The 18408-nt window shown below is 42.4% G+C and overlaps 2 protein-coding genes across 2 annotated transcripts; one reads left to right on the plus strand and one right to left on the minus strand.

Annotated features, from left to right (window-relative positions):
- Positions 1-38: 38 nt before the first annotated feature.
- On the minus strand, positions 39-5843 carry LOC147057048 (TRIO and F-actin-binding protein-like). Its single transcript, XM_085912625.1, has 12 exons — positions 5832-5843; positions 5194-5243; positions 5034-5102; positions 4549-4638; positions 4162-4256; positions 2911-3499; positions 2239-2473; positions 1941-2040; positions 1438-1597; positions 1201-1305; positions 297-383; positions 39-202 (listed from the first exon to the last, which is right to left on the minus strand). The coding sequence occupies exons 2-12, from the start codon at positions 5218-5220 to the stop codon at positions 47-49; spliced, it is 1713 nt and encodes a 570-aa protein (XP_085768751.1). The 5' UTR covers positions 5221-5243; positions 5832-5843; the 3' UTR covers positions 39-46.
- A 9893-nt stretch (positions 5844-15736) lies between these two features.
- On the plus strand, positions 15737-17851 carry LOC147057049 (ATP-sensitive inward rectifier potassium channel 12-like). The gene is made up of 2 exons (XM_085911174.1): positions 15737-15828; positions 16222-17851. Exons 1-2 carry the CDS (start codon positions 15737-15739, stop codon positions 17849-17851), a joined length of 1722 nt encoding a protein of 573 aa, XP_085767300.1.
- Positions 17852-18408: the final 557 nt, after the last annotated feature.

The raw sequence follows: 18408 nt of genomic DNA on the forward strand, positions 1-18408 counted from the left end.
GGGAATTTTCTTTATTTGCATTGAATGAGGTTTTTACGAGTTAGCTTCATTGGTCACAGGCTTCCCTCGCTCTCTCCTGTCGTGCAGCGTTGACTAGTCTCAAGTGTTCATTGAGAGCAGCCATCTCTAACCTGCTTCGACCCTTCAAATCACTCTGCTCCACATAAGCCTCCTTGTAGCGCTCATAGGCTGCCTCCTTCTCCTAAAAGAAAGAATAATTGAGCACTCCTTGCTAAAATAATGTAGCCTTGGCTATAATGCTATAGCCAGTGATATGTCATTTGTATCCATCATACCTTAGTGAGAGACTGGATTTCACTTTGAAGGCAGCTGACCTCTTTCTTAAGAGACTGCACCTCGTTTTCTTTGGCTCGAAGCACCATCTAAGAGAGGAAACGTTCAAGGAGCTTGAATATGTTTTGGATTGAGGCTTTGGAAATGGAGAATAAAAATCATTATAATCTGACCTTTGACATCTACCCAACATCTACACACTAGATATTTTTAGATAGGACAAAGTAGCTAATATTTTCACCAACTTGCTATCTTTTACAGCAGTCAGAACAATCAAAGTGGAAGCTACACGCTTCATGATTTCAAAATCATGCTCATTGAAAATGTACATTTATTAGCTGTTTTTAAAAAACTATGAAAATAATGAGTCATTACTGTAACAAACGACAATCATTTCTCAGGATCATAAGTATTCCGACAAGTCCCATAAAAATGCTTAATAATAATAATAAAAAAGCCCACCCTGATGGATGATGATTTATAGCTGCCATTTTATGCATGACGAGAATTTGGTTAAAACGGGTTTTCAATCATTAGCGTGGGGAGCGCCATTCTAGAGAGATTCGCTAATTAACCAGTAGAGGGCAGTGTGTGCTGCTCAATGAAACCAAACATGGGGAAACTAACAAGGCCATGATAAATAAAGTATGATAATGATGCATCAGGGACTCATTACTGGGATGGGAGGCAACACATTAAGCACCCTTGCTCTAACAATTTGTCTCTTTAAATTGGATCCAAGATCCCTCAGCACACGTCTGCCAAATCCAATTTCAGGTACAATTAAAACAAAACAATAGAACTAGGCCAGGGTGCGGCCAGCTGGTCACAGTTTCCCTACGGTTTTTATGTAAGAGTTGAAATTGCATAAATTTGAATTCAGCTACAGATTACCGCTGTCACTACCTCAACTTCTGATGCCACGTTGCCAAGGGACCGCACGTCCGGCCTCTGTCCCGTGATGAAATAGCGCATGCGGCTAATCTCTTCTGCCAGCTTGGCTTTAAGCTCCTGCAAAAAAAAAAAAAAAAAGTCACTTATATGCTTTGACTGATGAGGTTAAGCAATGTAGCACAATCAAACGGGGCGAGCATAATTTAAGTTGTTTATAGTGCACCATATAGAACTCTGGATATTATTGACCTGGTTCTCTCTCCAAAGCTGTTGCAACTCTCTCTCTTTGCATTCCAGATCGCTTTCTTTTCTTTGGCTGCTCTGCTCGGTGATGCTCAGCTGTATACATTTCTCAGAGAAACGTTCAGACAGGACATCTAACTCACGATGCCACACGTCCACCGGCGGCCTGACAAACACAAATGACAAACACATCATTTTTGTCACGGGGCGAATTGTAGTCATAGTTTCCTTCGGCGGGTCATTATGACTGTCAAGGCAAATAAATGTATGAACGTCTCGTGAAAAAAAATGAATGGTAAAAAACTAGCAACATCTCAACAATTTGTCATTTTAGTATCGACACATAAAGTCGAAGGAGAATTTGTCCCGGCGGGCCAAATATAATGACACTGCGGGCCAGATTTGGCCCACGGGCCAGAGTTTGATGCCCTGCAGTATACAGTACACTAGTGTGGTGAACTGGAACTCGAGGACACACGGAGTCACGGAGAGATTGTATGATTTGGTACATGTGGCTTCTGCAAGATGCCTCCACACGTGCGTCTCCCCCAGGCAGCCGCCTGGCCTTCTCCAGCTCCTCTTTGTGGGCTGCTTTCAGGGCCTCCATGGCTGTAATAATAATGTTTGCTAATCAGGAAACGATTCCTGCCTCGTGCTAAAACATCACATGGTTCACTACCAGCAGATGTGTGTTATCATGGGAGCTGTTATCTTTTCATTGTGTTTTATAAATAATATTAGATTTTAAAATATACAATGATGCCATTTTTTAATACTGTTAATAAATAAATGCTCTTTGGACTCCACCTTTAACAGAGGCTTGCCGTTCCTCCCCCAGCATTTTGTTTTTTCGTGCCTCTAACTCGCCGATCTCTGTCTCGTGTTTTTCCTGCAGCTCTCGCACTTCTTTGCGATGGGATGCTTCCATGGCTTCAAGCCGGGCCACGCAGGGGGCCCCGGGTCCACATGGGCTGTCCACGTTTATCAGCTTGGCACCACGCTCTCTTTTAATACTCTCCATTTGTGCTCTAAGCGACAACGCCTGGAAGATGAAAATGGAGAAGATGAATGGAAATGCAATTCCATATGGCATTTTTATTAGTATAGTGCTCAAGCCATTCTAGATTTGTAATGACTCAGGTAATGTGATCCAGAAAAATTGGATCGATGGCAACCTGATTTCTTCTCGGTCATTGAAGACATCTTTAATCGCCCCAAAATTTAACCGATGATGTCTTTTTCTGTCCATTTGAACTATTTCCGTTCTCATATTTGTTGACGTAAACACTGATAGTGATCTTGTGAGCATATTTAATAATTTAGATTTTTCATCATTTACAATATGAATATTGTTCGAGAGAATAGTAAGCTATTTCAGATATCTTCATGGCGTGAACCTAAATGAGCCGCTCTGTGTTAGCTATAAAAATGAGTCCCGCTCCGGCCCTGCAAGTAAAAGTCTCCAAATACATTCCTCACCTCCTTTTGAAGGGCTTCGGTTGTGTTTGTTTGAACAATGTGTGACCCGTTTACAGTTGCGGGAGCCTCCCTTGAAAAGTCACTTGGGGAACTGGTGACAAACCCTTCATCCTTGTCAGTTCTTGAGTGACAGTTCTGGGTGTCAACGTGAGAATCAGAGGCCTGGAATCCGATGAGTGACTGCACGCTCATATCTCTAAATGACAGGCTCTCAAATTCCATCCACTTCCTGTTGACCTCTGAGTCCGTGGGGTCAATGACGGGCACGGGTACACTTCCCCTCTTCAGCTCCATGCAGTCCCACCGGCTGCTCATCTCACTGAAGGGGGCAGCGTCCTCAAACCACTTGTTCCTCTCCTCCAGCCGCTTAGCCCAATCGCGGTCCCAACCCTCCTCCTGTTCTTCTCGTCTGAGAGGTTCGGAGCTCACCTCCGCGCGCACGTCCACGTCTGCTGGCGGATGGAGGAGGCCTTCAACCGGAGGGGAGCGGGCAGCTGTGCTGTCGGAACAGGTGAAGCGAGCAGCCGGTTGGCATGGCGACGGGCCGCGGGAGAGGGGGTTCTCTTTCTGGCTGCCGCTTTCTGATTGGCTGAGGGGAGAACGGGGCAAAGTGAAGGGGCTAAGGTTACACATCAGAAGAAAGATAGGAGGCCTCGTCGCCGACAGACCACCCAAACGCACGTCTTTGATGAACCCGGGAATTTACGACTCCTTGCGACATTCCTTTATTCTTGGAAGAGATGAGAATTTGACAAAATATTATTATCAAATGTGTGTGTTCAACTTATTTTGTTTTTTTGTTTCTCGTAGTAGTATTTATTGTTACTTTCCTGAACACCCCCACAAATAAGTGGTCTCAACCCATTGACATTAATGTAGAAGCCTTTTTAGCAAATGGCAAAAATCGAAAACTAAAAACACAGTACTGAAAAAATGTGATGGAGCTGGTTTTATTGCAGTCAATTAATTTTTAATGCTTTTGATCTTTATTTCATTGTGATTGAAATTTGTTTGACCTTTTTTTTCTTTTTAAAATCGCTTTCTTCTTGTTTACCATATTTTTTCTTTTTTTCTTTAACAAAACAGTAATCTATCTTCTTTAACCAAACCCTAAGGGTCAATGATGTATTTTGGGATTGGAATATGATCTAAGCCATGTCAGAAAAGGCATTTTTAGACTCGACAGGCTTTTACCACAGGCTATTTTTTTTTTTTCTTTCAAACCAGTTTCCAGTATGGAGCCACACTCACTGCGTGTTGTTCTGGATGGCCTGCTTCAGTAACGTCACCCAGTTCCGCCGCAATCTAGAGGTCACTGCAGAGAGAGTGAACACTGCCCTCTTTGTCTAAAAGTAATCAAAAAACCCAGTAAACACACGCACACACACACACACACACACACACACACACACACACACACACACACACACACACACACACACACACACACACACACACACACACACACACACACACACACACACACACACACACACACACACACACACACACACGTCGTTAAACAGGAAGCAGTCAAACATATAATAGATATGAAACTGAGCAGGGTAATAAACAATGCTGATATCCTGGTACATTTTGTAAGTCAATTAGCCAAGTGGGGGAAAATAAGTGAAATACTTGAATCTGGAGGCCGTAGTTTTTTTCCACATCCCAGTCTGACACGTTGACACAAGTGAATAAGTGAATCTCTCCGTCCAAGTCATCTGACTATTGCACAAGAAGAAAACAAACAGCAGTCTATGAATTCATAGATAACTTGAGTTATGAAATACCATGAATAAATCAGAATTTGGGAAGCCCTAAAAAAAAAACCAGCAACTGATGCGACATACAGTTAAATAACAAGTGTGAGAAATCTTGAAGTCATTGTCAGGCGGGAAGCCTTTTTTATCCGAATTAGGTCAATTTTTATTTTTTTTCAAAGCTGTACCGTTTATTATTTCTACAAAGAATTGAGCAAGTGTTGCAAATGGCTTCGCTTTCTTTAATGATGCAATGCAATATATTATTGGCTTAACAAACATGTCGTGTTTTTGGTTTCCTGAGAAGTGCTAAGAGGGTTCCGTCTGACACCAGCGATAAGTTAGTGTTTTATCAAATACCTTCTCAGCCTCTGGGTCCTTGTAATATTTCAGCGACTCATCATCCAGAACAAACCAGTGTTTCCTCCACTGTGAAAAAAAAACCAACAACAAAATGGTTTCCAATATATTCGTGGCAATTGTACAAAATGAATGAAGAAAGATAAGAAATTGTTTTGACCTTGTCGTTTTCATCCAGTCGAGACATCCACCCCTTCAGAGTCACAGCATCTGGAGACAGAAGTATGAGTAAGCATTTAAATGTGGTTTCCGTGTCCGTTACGACAGATAAAACAAAGAAGACCAAACTTAAAAAAAAAATAAAAAAAAACTCTGAGTAGTGTGTGCCACTATTAGAATAAACAGGAAAAAAAAGCTGACATATTTCTTCATATGGTAACTGAACGGGTTGTAATTACAATAGTAAAATAAATTGCGTACGTTGGGATTAACTGGGGCATGGGATCCGTTTTAGGGGAAGCCACTATTTGAAGAAATATGGTGTCGGAGCAATAAAGAATGCAAAACAGAAAGGCTGGGCTAAGTTGTATTTAAAAAAAAAAATCTAACCTATCAAAGTGTGAACAAAAGAAAATGAAAAATAAAAAAGAAAAGCTACTCACATGGTTGATGGTATCCAATGTAAGAGTGGAAATCAATGAAATTAGACATGAAATGAAGTTTTTACTATGGCTGTGTTGCTCGAATGATTCTACAAAAAATTTAAGTTGGCAATTGGCAACGATAGCCGCGGTACTGCTTTGGAGGAATAAATGAATACATCATTTTCTTCGCCCTACATATATACAAAATCTTCACCTGTGTCTGCGGATAGTCGTGAAGTCCTCGCTCATCCGGCTTTGCGTCTCTTTGCTCCCCAATTTGCTTGTCTGAATTCTGTGATGGAATGACCGCGGTGTTAAACAGATTGTTGATGTTTTGGTTTAAAAAAAAAAAAAAATGGCACCTCTATATGGAGAGATGTTGTCGTCTGTCTTTGTGATAAGCGACCGTTCTCCGAGTCTTTCTTCTCTCTCCTGTCTCTCCCTCGCTCTCTACCTCTGCCTCTCTCATCCGAAGCAAAATTCCAACTGTAGAATTCGGCCTGAGGTTGATAGCTTCACGATTGCATATGAAGGTAATTAAACAAAAACAAAAAGTTAATTGTAACAATGTAACAATGTCAATCTCGTATTAAATCTCATTTTCTTTCATGCTCCCAATAATATCCATCAAAATCTACCCTCCCAAAAGTATTTTAATTAACAATGTCCATAAATAATTGGTGAAAATGTCTAATAACTAAGTTTACAATCGGAGTTTTTGCTAATCTGTCACCCCACACAAGAAATCATTGTATTTTATGCTACAGCTGTGATGCCACCACCAACCTTTGAGTCCGAAACCTTTGCTCTCTACAAGGACTAGGACTCTGGTTCCTCTTCGTCAGACCCGGAAAGTCTTCCTCTGACTCCACTTGGATTGTCGGAATGTCAGCCAGTACGATGTAGTCTTCAATTGTCAGCCCCACCTCAGAGTTAGAAAAGTAGGAATATTATGAGCGATGGCTGACATCTTTTGCGGCATCATAAATATTTACGTCTTCATTGGGCTGTGCGGAGGTGCCTAATTTTGTGGCAGATGTGTCAACTTCATAAAACGCACGTGACTTACCTCCTCGAGCTCTTGCACAGCCGTCTTGGTTTCAGAGAGGAGCAAGGCCTCCATGCCGCTCCTCACGTTACTCCTGCTCCTGTCACGACTGATCTTCGTATTTTTGCTCTCGTCCATTTCCGTGATCGCAACGGGTGGCGGCGATGGCCCCTGGAGATCCGCGCCATGTTTCAAACCACGAGAGATGGGAATGCCCAGCACAGACTGTGAGGATCCCTGCCAGGATCCAGGAGAGGCGCTTAGTTTCGGTAAGGTGTTGCTGTGTGAGCCATTTCTAGACAGAGACCCTTCTCTGCTTCGAGGAGATCTTTGGTATCCCTCATTCGTGTTCTGTTGAAATATTGAAGAAGAGGTGCGGCGGGAGATGGACTCCAGATTTCTGTAGAGCTTCTCAGAGTCTAAACTGTGCTTGTGGGAAGCTAGTGATGGACTTTTAGATTCTCGGCTACATCCTCCTTGTGCTTCATAGCCACCATTTTGTGAAAAGGAGGAGTCGGTGCGCTTGTGAGAAGCTGTTAGTCTAGATGGTGACACCGTTCGAGAAGCAAAGGAGCCCCGTCTACGTGATGAGCTGGACCTGCTGGATGTACGCTGAGAGGGAAGGTGAGCTGAGCCATGAGATCGAGTCTCACTTCTGGAGAGAGAACGCATTCGGTGGTCTGAGCTCTTGTGTCTGTCTGGGCTCACTGAGCTATGACGTGTTGGAGAGTTCCTCAATGACTCAGTCCCCCTTCGGAAATTGGAGTGGTATGAATACCTCTGAGGAGATTCGCTTCTCCAAGTGTCCAGCATGTACGTTTCAGGGTTCCTCCTCTGGGAGGGAATACCGAGATTGATGTTCCGATACGGGACAGAGGCTTTGGGTTCAGGAACGTAGTTGTTGGGGAGTGGGCGACCCCTCTCGTAGTAGTGATACGACTTTTTGTTGACATCCTCTGTCAGATGTTCACTATCAGTTCTTCGGTCTGGAGAGAAGTAGCCACTTTCTTGTTCCCTGACTCTTCTGGACTCTGAAATCCAAACAATTATAATCACCGGAATCGGAATGAGGTAAGCAGTCTGAAAATATCAAATGATTTTTTGCCAGTGTTGTGTTATGTGTAGTGACCTGAAGTTCTTCGGGATCTGTTCCTGTCTCTCCTCTCGTCCATCCAGGGACTCCCAGCACTGCGAATGGGAGAAGGGTCCATCCGGGTCATATCTTCGAGAGTGACACAATTCCTCTCTGAACTTGGGGACCTGCTCCTCTCTGGACCAGCACTATTATTTGTAGAGCTGAAAAATGAGGGACAACAACAGATTGATGAATTGGGTGCTGCTAAGTGTGTGCCGATGCGGAAATAAAAAAAAAATAAAAAAAAAAACAGGCTTAAAGACTTTTATAACGTGTCACCTAGATTGTGTGTCAGTGTCACAGATATCAAGTTCGCACTCAGGACTCAAACTGCGGACAAGACTCCATTCGTAGTTCCAAGTATCTGTGATGTCATCACCGCTGGCACTTGAGTTCACCTCAGATAAGACTTGCTCATCATCACCCAACTCCTGAAAAATGAGAGAAAAAACAAGATACAATCAATCATCCCTATCATCAATATAGAAAAAGGATACATTTTTAATTTGTCCAATTTTTGTTTGCTCATTACAGCGAATTTAATTAGACCACATTAAAATAATATTTTTTCACAATACAATAGTTGCACTTACCGTCACCTTTATCTTCCATCCAAATCAGCTTCCACCGACAATTATGACCCTCTTCATTCATCTAGCGGAGCTAACGCTTCGACTGCACGCCGGACGTAACACAAGCTAGTCCCTGCTCACCCTCATAATTATTTCATTTCTCTTTTGCATTGCAAGAGCCGCCCACATGACTCTTATCTTGATTCCTTTTTTGCCTCAACACTCATTAGTGGATACGTTTTGATCCTCCAGATTTCAAAATCCGTCCTGCTCCTTTTGTATTTCATACTAAAAGTTAACGCAATGTTATTCCTGGTGGACCATAAGAGTTTGGGTGTGTCATCTGGTCGTCTCATATGACAAAAGATTCCCCGTGCTTCCGATGAACTATCATCAATTAATCATCTAGATTCCAACAGCAGGTTGTTTGATATCATGACCTCAATCAAGCCAATGTGTCACCACCTCCAGTGTTTTCTTTTCCATGTCCCTGACACTCCTGATAATTAGGTGGCTGGAAGTAGACTGAACTTTAGACCATCTGAAAGCAGGTCTAAGTTGTGGCGCATGCGGTGTAACACCGAGATTTTTGACTGTGTCATGTACACACCCACTTTTGTGAAGCATCTTCAGGTGCAGCGTTAAGGTGCATGTGATCTGGCCGCAGGCAGGTGCTGCAACGAGACGGGTCAAAGGTGTTGGGCTGGAAACGCCTGCAATAGAAGTCCTCGGATGGTAGAGACATGTCACCTGTCGTCCTCCGGCATCTGCCATTGAGTCATTATTAAATTATGATTGACTAGCTTTCAGTTAATATTAGTGTTAGTGTTGACTTATTTCCCAGGAGACTCTTTGTATAATGAGAATAACAAGTATTAAAACATTTTAATTAATTGTTAACTTTTGTTGATCAGGCAAGCTATTGAAAATTAAATGATACAAAAAATGCGGGCATAATTAGAATCAGCACAAAATATGATCTGGCAAAGTTTACTTGCATCTCTCATTTAAAAATTGTTGAGCAATGTTAGTATTATGCTCAGGATCACACAGAAACATCTCAATCAAAGCTTACGTTATCAATAGTCTTTACCTTCTTCAAAGTTTTGGTTCCTCTCCCGAGCAGTTGCTTTTAGGTTCAAACGGTTGTTCTGGAACTTTGATGTATTGTTCCTTGGTTGAGTTCTTCCAAACTAAAGTTGATTGGTTCTCACACGGGGCCCACATGGATACTATGTTGTATCCGATACCATCATCTTTACAAAGTGGACTGACTTCTGACAGCTGTCTTATGGAGAAGGCGAGGTTGCTACACAGATGGTTGCCATGACAGTGAATCAGCATGGACGTGAAATAAAAGACAACCACACCATCTGATCCTGGAACAGCACACTAGTACAAACAGTATGAATTTGGTAATAAGGGGTTTTATCTAAGTCTGCCCGGTAACTGCTAATTAAATTATAAAAGGTGTGTAGCAAGGAATGGAATGCCATTTTGTGCCTGTGTACTCATTAGCATTTCCAATATCTGTATATTATCTATGGTCCTAATAATACGAATGCATTTGGAAGTGACAAGATCTAGAAGGAACTATTTGACTATTTTGGTTGGCTAGCCTTAGCCTACGAGAAACATTTAAACCTTGAATTGATTATTAATATGTTCAATCTAATCAATCACAGAATGTTTAAATCATGAAATTATATCTGTACCTGTTCCAAGTCTTGAGGTCACTTTGAGATTCCAGCCACAGGGGGGCGTCTTTTTAGAGCCAACAATAGTATAAATGAATTCAGCCCATTTAAAAAAATGAAATAAATAAAAATGAACAACTATGAAGCCAAAGAGGCAAATGGCTATAAAATAAACAGGTTGGTAATAACCATTAACAGGCAACTATTTTTTGTGTGTGTTTATAAACAGCTGTTAGCTTACAAACTTCTTCTACCTTAAAGTTTCTCAAAGGGTGCTTATTATGGTATCCCATCCACACAAACATAATTTTCTATATATTAAGCAACACCATAATATATTTAAGACTGTAACTAATACTTATAGTACAACACTGCATAATTTAGGTATCCTCTGATACCAAGCCTCCGAGACTAAGTGATTTCCAAGTACAAGCAAACACTGTCTCCTTGATAACATTTAAAATATGTTTCGCATGATTTGACTTACAAACCACAACGTTAGCTACAGCTGGATAGCCAATACAAGAAGGAATGTTGTTCTTATTGTAAATGCATTTTAACGATGACAAGACATCCTGTATTATATCCAACTTCCAGTATGATACCATGACGTTCCACATCAATCCAAACTACAACCACAAAAATAATCGTATCGTTTAATGAATGACTCATCTAACGATGTAATTGAAAACTGAAGAATAATTTACTTCATCTTGCCTGAATGACAAATCCCCATCAAGTTTTTTTTTAAAAGATTAAAATTTAGATTAAATTAATTCATTCACAGGGAGCACCCCTCTAGGACACACACACACACACACACACACACACACACACACACACACACACACACACACACACACACACACACACACACACACACACACACACACACACACACACACACACACACACACACACACACACACACACACACACACACACTTTTCACGCCCCCCTCGGCCTGCTTTTCTATAAACAAGTTGACCTGGATGAGCCCTCAAAGTGAATAATTGGCTCTCATGACATGCGAGCTTGGGAGTCATCAAGCAGGGCCACAGAGACCCAAAAAAAAAAAAACCTCATCATCTGCCTAAGAAATCTAAAAATGGACTGAAGAGAAGAGTTACCATGATGCAAAGGAAGCCTTCTGTTGGTTAATTCAATCCCTGATCTTCTCAGTGAGCTTTGTGTCTGGGGAGGAAAAAAAATGTCCATTGCTCGTTTATAAGTGCTGTACATGTTTTGGAAGAAATACATTTAAAGCCACGACTGTATAAATCACCAAGTGGTTTAAAAAACAAAACAAAACAGTGACTACTTATTTGCTTCATTCAAATGTGTTACTTGGACTGCAAGTTCATCTCAGCCCACTCGTTTCTTTTGTCAGCCCACGCGGACGAATCTTTGACCTCTGACCTTCAGCCCACGTTTCTGGGCGCTGCAATACAGGATCCTCCCCCCCCACCCACGCACTTAAAACACCCACCTGTTGTTACACCAAACTAAAAAGAATGCATTTTAAAAATAAATTGCGCGGCGGGAGAGTATGTGTATTTATACGCACGGAGAAAAAGCAAAGATACAGTTTCCATGGAAACTAAAAAAGTTTGGTCTGATATACCAAAAACTGTTTCAAAGGAAAACATAGGCTAAAACAAACTTGTACATACAGGCGATTTGTTTATGGTAATTTTTTTTTCTCCAGAGGTTGTGTGATTTTGGACACAGCCTAAGGACACGATGAAGACCTTATGGACCATTAAGATTCTCATTATTACCAGCACGTGTAACTGTTATATAATATCTGCTTAATCAGCACATAATGACTCTCAACTAACTTAATCACTTTTTTTGGCACTGGTTTGAATCTGAGGTCGGCTCAGGGAAGATCAGTGTCGTGAGGCATCGGCTTCTGTGCAGTTAACTTTAAAGTATAGGACAATCGAGGAATTGGAATTTTTTTTAGATTTTTTTTAAAATTTGAAATGAAATTTTAAATTCCACACATAGCGCCTCTTACACTAAATTTAAAAGGAATGAAAGGAGTCGCTGCGATTGGCCGGGAAATAAGCCAGCTGCGTTCACTCCCACAACGGCGCAAATGGCCATTATCGAAATAATACAAAATAATGCAAAAAATACAAAGAATCAATTTATAATTTTATATTCAAATTTTACTAGTCTACCAATCCAGTGTGACTAAGGTGTATATTGCATTCAAATTGAAATTATCGTCTCTTTTATTCTTGTCCAACCAAGCCCCTCGAGATGGAGAGAACACATTCTTCAGAACATTTCGGACAACACACGATCGTAAGTAGCTTTCCAAACTCAAAACCTTGGAAATGTCACAATAATATTGAAAATAATTGTGACGTTTCAAGTCAAACCCGAGTTGGCTTGATGCTAAATCACAACATATTTCCTCACAATGGGCAAAACAATAGCAAATACAAATTGGAAGATAGTCATACCTCTCTCTCTCTCTTTCTCTCTCTCTCATGATCTCTCTCGCTTAAACACACACACACACGCATACACACACTCACACAGGCACGCCACAGATCGAGGCAGATGCCCAAGCTCGAGGCAGCAGTGAAACGCTTCACCGTTATGGAGCAACGATGACCAAGCTCAGATTGGAGACATTTACAAGTTTGTGCAAGACAAAGCACACAAAAAGAACTTACGAAAATAGTAGAGAAAAGTGAGCAGCGACCAGACTCAGAATGATGGCAATGACAGTTCCCGAATGATTCACACTGCCGGAACATCAAGGTGAGTGTCATCATTTATTTCGAGTATGATTAACTTGAAATATGACCAATAAGTTGAACGTCAAATAAATGCTGAGTATCTTGCCTACTTGCTGGATTGATTTCAATTTTTATCCAAATCTGAAAATATGAAACAATTTTGAATCCCCTATTTAAACTCAAATAACGCTCAGAAACACGTGGATCGATAGTTCAACAAAACGTTCATCTGGTTGAGTAAGCTGACTGTAAAACATGTGGCTAGTGTAAACAGAGAGAGGGTAAAACATCTGAATGGATAAAATCATTTTACACTTTAGGGTAGGGTTAGGGTTTGTCACCCAAACCTCCCCCCCCCCCCCCCCATCACCCCTCACCCCCCTACCTCACTCCTCTTCGTGCCTGTCGATTGTCCCTGCAGGCCGTGCATCGATCTTCAGCACTGGACAGCTCCCGTGGCCCCAATCAGGCCTATGTACGTCACACATGCAGCTTGGTTTGCAAACTGCCCCATCATAACTTGTACTTGCATACTTCCAAGCATTGATTGCAGTTGACGGTGGAAACTCTGCTGTAATCTTCAATTGTCATTTCAAAAATTAGGATTCCTAATGTATTGCCTGTGTCTAAAAAAAACTAATCTCAAAACATTTCAGTACCCCCCCATAAAACTTTTTGTCTTTAATGACTTGTTTAAACACATTATAATATTGTCTCGAAACTGAATTAGAATATTGTGCAGTCAAAGTACAGAGCTAATGGAAGCTAAGCTGACATGATCTATTCAGTTTGTTGAAATTTATTTAATTGTAGGTTGTATTGTAGAAACGGAGAACACCAAAAAAATTATACTTTTCAGTTTTTTTGATTGTTTTTAGACTTTTAGCTATTATTGATATCATAGGCTGGGTTTTTAAGAGAGCCACAGTATTGCATAAAGTGATCACAAGTACTCTATATTTCCATTCTCCTGTGCTTTGTCACACTTTCATTCTGCTTTTTTTTTTGTTGCAAATACCATTAGATGGAGTAACATCCTCTGATGTCATAATCTCGTCATCTTAATCTCTACTGTCTTCTTTTCTCTTTACACTTTGTTCAATCTGTAAACATCTCACTTTTTCTCAGAAAGAACCTTTCACTCACACATTCTTTCTGTCTTTCATTCTTCTCTGTTCATCCCTCCGGTCACATCATTAGAGCTCAGATTGGACAGTTCAGGCCGGGTCTCGCGGCAACCACCTTTCATATTGTTGTTTGGACTGAGAGATTAAGAGGCATAATAATCTGGTATTTGACCGGGGCTTTCTCCATCTTTTGCCTTGCATGAGATTATGTTGGTTTCGCTGACAAATTTGAATAAGGCTGACGTCAAGCATGCGGGATCTTCTCCCGATGAATCTTGATTAGATCACGTGGCTGCCGATCCGTGTCGTGTGCCGCGATAGCAAAAAAAACAAAACACTTTTTTTTTCTCCTTATCAAGAGAAACGTTACCATGCCAACGCACAACACAATAAATTTACTATTCCCAACGACTGAAAAGTGAAAGTACCTCAGTAGGGGTCGAAATATGATCTGACCTAAATATTTGAAAATAGAAATGAACACAGTGTAAAATGGTTTGCCCTCACTTGAACCGAATGAATCGTTATATTGATCGAGTCAAACTGAAAAAATGGAATAAAAATAATGGACTAGTTGCACTGATCTTGTCTTTAAGAAAAAAGGCTGAGCTTTCACGTAGAGGACATTTTCCTCCAGATGCCGGAGCCGTTGTGTTGACGTCATCCTCCTATTTGGGGATTATCCAGTTGAAAATCACTCGGGATCCGGCCAATCAGAAGCCAGTTGGCGACATCTGTCCTTGGTGCAAGTCTGGGAGAGTCACACACGTTACGTGACGCTAAATCCCATCAAGATGTGTATTTGCGTGTATGGCAGAGTGTTTATTGATGATGGATATTGTTGTTGGAAATATTGCCAAGACCATCCATTACTATCTTGCTTTAACACAAGGCACTCATGTCGAAGTGATTGGCAAAGCACCGATGATGCCCTTTAGGATTGCATGCGATTGACCCTGCTACACTATTGCTTATGCAACACTTTTTTGGTTCTCCTGCTTCTGACATAATAAGCCAAGCAAACTCACCCCTCAACCTTGTCATGGGGCCAACCAGTAGATCAATTGTTCCTCTAACAGTAGATTACTACTGATTCATGTCTTTTTTAGACCTTTGCCCCCACTGTTGCCAGTCTGGTTTTCCACCCCGAGTAAGCTCCCTAAGGCAAACCACTAGAAGGACCTAATCAATAAGCTTTCATTACGCAAAACTGTCTGCCCTGTCCGTGCATTAGGGCAAGGCCAAATGCTTGATTTTTTTGGGGAGGGATATTTGGATGGATGCTTGGATAATATTCCCAGAAACATGCCGCTTGATCTGTAGCCTTTAAAAAGTGGACGAGTACCGATATCGGGTATTGGTATCGGTTCGATACTGGCTTTATTTTAAGGTATTGAGTACTCACAAGGGCTGCTGATACCAGTTACTGATACCAGTTGCTGATAACAGTCAGTAATAGTATTATTTTGGAAAAAAATAACTAAAGAAATAAATACGGCAAAACATCTCCAGGCTTGGATATGAATAATATTTCAGAATTTGAACTTTTTTGTAAAAATAGGACTAAATTCTCATTAGACGAGAGTCAGTATGTTGTGGCAACTTCTATTTGACTTGTCTAATCGCATTGCTTGGATAAAATGAATCATTTTTTTTCGAATAAGCTCTCTAAGGTTACACTTTTTTTTTTTGCTCCTAGAAAATGTCATGAGAAGACGCTGGTCCCAAGTGTGAGACCCACCTGAGCTCATACTGTATCTCAGTCCGCCAACAATACTTTCATGGTTGGAACTGCCCGTCCCAACCTTCATTACTGCCCTTGCAGACATAGACTGATGATCACCATTGCCATGGGAGCAGTGCGAGTCAACAGGTAAGATACCGAAAACGTGATGTACATACCAAAGGGCAAATAGAGAATTTGAGGACAGACCTCCGCTAAGGCCGAAAGGACGTCGGTCTCATTTGATTGGCTGGAAAGTCATGACACGGTGAGGGACTACTCCAGTGTGGGTGGTGGTAATGCACTTTACAAAAAAAAAAGGCATGACCTGCCACATACAGCACAGATCAATATGATGAATGTGGTGGCTCACTGCCCCAACTTGGACCCCAGTGCATGGAGACTGTGACCATCCCACAGGAAAATGAATCTTTCCAGGAAGCACAGGACAACACACGCTCACTTGGCAAAGAAAATAAAATTGTCAACTTGAGTAGTCCCACAGTTTCGAAACATTGGTCACACTCTTCTCCTGTTTTCCAGATACAGCATTGTTTCCACAGACGAAGATGCCCTGAAGATCTCAGCCTTGGGCCTCCACAATGGCCACAGTCCTCTGACTCAACAGACCTTGACGGTGTCGTGCATGCAGACCCAGGATGAAGGAGCGGGAAAATATCCTGCAAGCCAAGAAGGACGAGGGGCTCTGTCTTTGAGAGTGACGGACGACTCCGCGGTCAACAGCTGCCGGGCTTCGCCGTCATGTCGACACGCCGGAGCCGACCTGGTCACCAGTCGACTGCGCAGCCGATTTGTGAAAAAGAACGGCCAGTGTAACGTGGTTTTTGATAACATGGAGGATAAGCAACGTCGATACCTGGCTGATATTTTTACCACCTGTGTGGACATACGCTGGCGTTACCTGCTGCTCATCTTCACCGCCACCTTCCTTTTGTCCTGGTTGTTTTTTGGTCTGGTTTTCTGGGGAGTGGCGTTGGCTCATGGAGACTTTGACCTTCACTTCCCTACGAAGGAAGGAGACTCTCCGAGCAAGTCGGAGGACAGGCGGGATCAGTGGCGGCCATGTATCCTACACATCCAAGGCTTTATCGGGGCGTTCCTCTTCTCCATAGAAACGCAGACTACCATTGGATATGGCTTTCGTTGTGTCACCGAAGAATGCCCAGTGGCTGTGGTGACCGTGGTGGTGCAGTCCATCGTGGGCTGCATCATCGACTCCTTCATGATAGGCACCATCATGGCCAAGATGGTGCGTCCCAAAAAACGGGCTCAGACTCTGCTATTCTCACATCACGCCGTCATCGCCTTGCGGGACGGGAAACTGTGCCTCATGTGGCGCCTGGGGAACATGCGGAAGAGCCACATCGTGGAGGCGCATGTGCGTGCCCAGCTCATTCGGCCCAAAGTGACCGCTGAGGGCGAGTACCTTCCTTTGGAGCAGACAGATATCGACGTCGGTTACGATGACGGTCTGGACCGGTTGTTTCTAGTGTCGCCGCTGGTGGTGGTCCACGAGATCAACAAGACCAGTCCTCTGTATGACCTGAGTAGTGCCGATCTTCAGAAGGAAGACTTTGAGATTGTGGTCATCCTGGAAGGCATGGTGGAAGCCACGGCGATGACCACTCAGGCCCGTAGTTCCTATTTGGCCAAGGAGATCTTGTGGGGTCACCGTTTTGAACCGGTGGTCTTTGAAAAAGGGAACCGCTACCACGTGGACTACTCTAGCTTCCACAAGACGTACGAAGTGCCAACCACACCACACTGCAGTGCCAGGGAGCTCAGTCAAAGGGAAGGTCACAGACGGGCGTCCTCGTCCTCCGCTTCGAGTTTCTCGCGGTCCCCGTCACCTCTTGCTCCGAGGGCAGCCCGCCACCTCCTGGGCCTTCATTCCCCGAGCGCTTTCTGTTACGAGAATGAGGTCGCACTTTGTTGCGGAGACGATGAGGACGAAGGGGAGGTAGACACCCTGGGGGTCAAAGGTGACCGAGGAGCAAGTTTGCAAGACGACCTTCCCGTGGGATTCAAGGAGACATTTGTGAAGGATCAGATGGTTGAGATGCTGTGTGTGCTGGACACTCAGAACCAGATCAGTCTGGATAAACTGCAGCCCGATCTCCCTTTATACGTCAGTCGAGAATCTGGAGTCTAAAGCTGACGGCAAGCCAAAGGCTAACCTCATTGCACTAATGGTGAATACAAAAAAATCAGTTCACTTTTTGAACGATACATGTGATGACAAGGAAGGATCGTTTTGCTGGTGTGTGTCTTGGCTGGCATCGGTTTTGAGAATTGTATATTTTCATTGATGGATCGAGGTATCGATTAACCTCCTTCAACAAGCTCATCTCAAAGACTCAACGTGGGTATGATCTGAGAAGGAATCAAGCTTTTGCTCTTGACTTCACTTCATTTTTTTTTGTAAATATATTAGTGTTTAATTTGAATATGGAACTGATCATTTTAGTTCATACATCAGATGCAGCTGCTAGAAATATTGCATTTTAGGGTGCCATCACACCTATAGTTCACTTTTTTCCTGTGGGACTCAGTCGATGGATTTGTAAACTTGGTCCTTGGTTTCTCTCTCTTTTCAGTTTCACACGGTAAAAATAAAATGACATAAAATAAAATAAAAAAAGGAACAAGATTCGGTGTATGCGCTCAAGATGTTTTTGGAAAATCATCAATTAACAAGTTCTAACTAAG

This window comes from Syngnathus leptorhynchus, chromosome 5 (genome assembly GCF_054491065.1).
Source record: "Syngnathus leptorhynchus isolate UIUO chromosome 5, UIUO_Slep, whole genome shotgun sequence".
Taxonomy (NCBI): domain Eukaryota; kingdom Metazoa; phylum Chordata; class Actinopteri; order Syngnathiformes; family Syngnathidae; genus Syngnathus; species Syngnathus leptorhynchus.

Bases quoted from the DNA above. Each gene is read 5' to 3' on its own strand.
- LOC147057049 (XM_085911174.1), top strand. From the start codon at position 15,737: ATGGTTGGAACTGCCCGTCCCAACCTTCATTACTGCCCTTGCAGACAT. The intron at 15,829-16,221 runs GTAAGATACCGA...CCTGTTTTCCAG, and splicing joins GGAGCAGTGCGAGTCAACAG to ATACAGCATTGTTTCCACAG.
- LOC147057048 (XM_085912625.1), bottom strand. From the start codon at position 5,220: ATGTCTCGACTGGATGAAAACGACAAG. The intron at 4,639-5,033 runs GTATTTGATAAA...CTTGTGCAATAG, and splicing joins AGGACCCAGAGGCTGAGAAG to TCAGATGACTTGGACGGAGA. The intron at 384-1,200 runs GTAGTGACAGCG...TTCCTCTCTTAG, and splicing joins ACGTGGCATCAGAAGTTGAG to ATGGTGCTTCGAGCCAAAGA.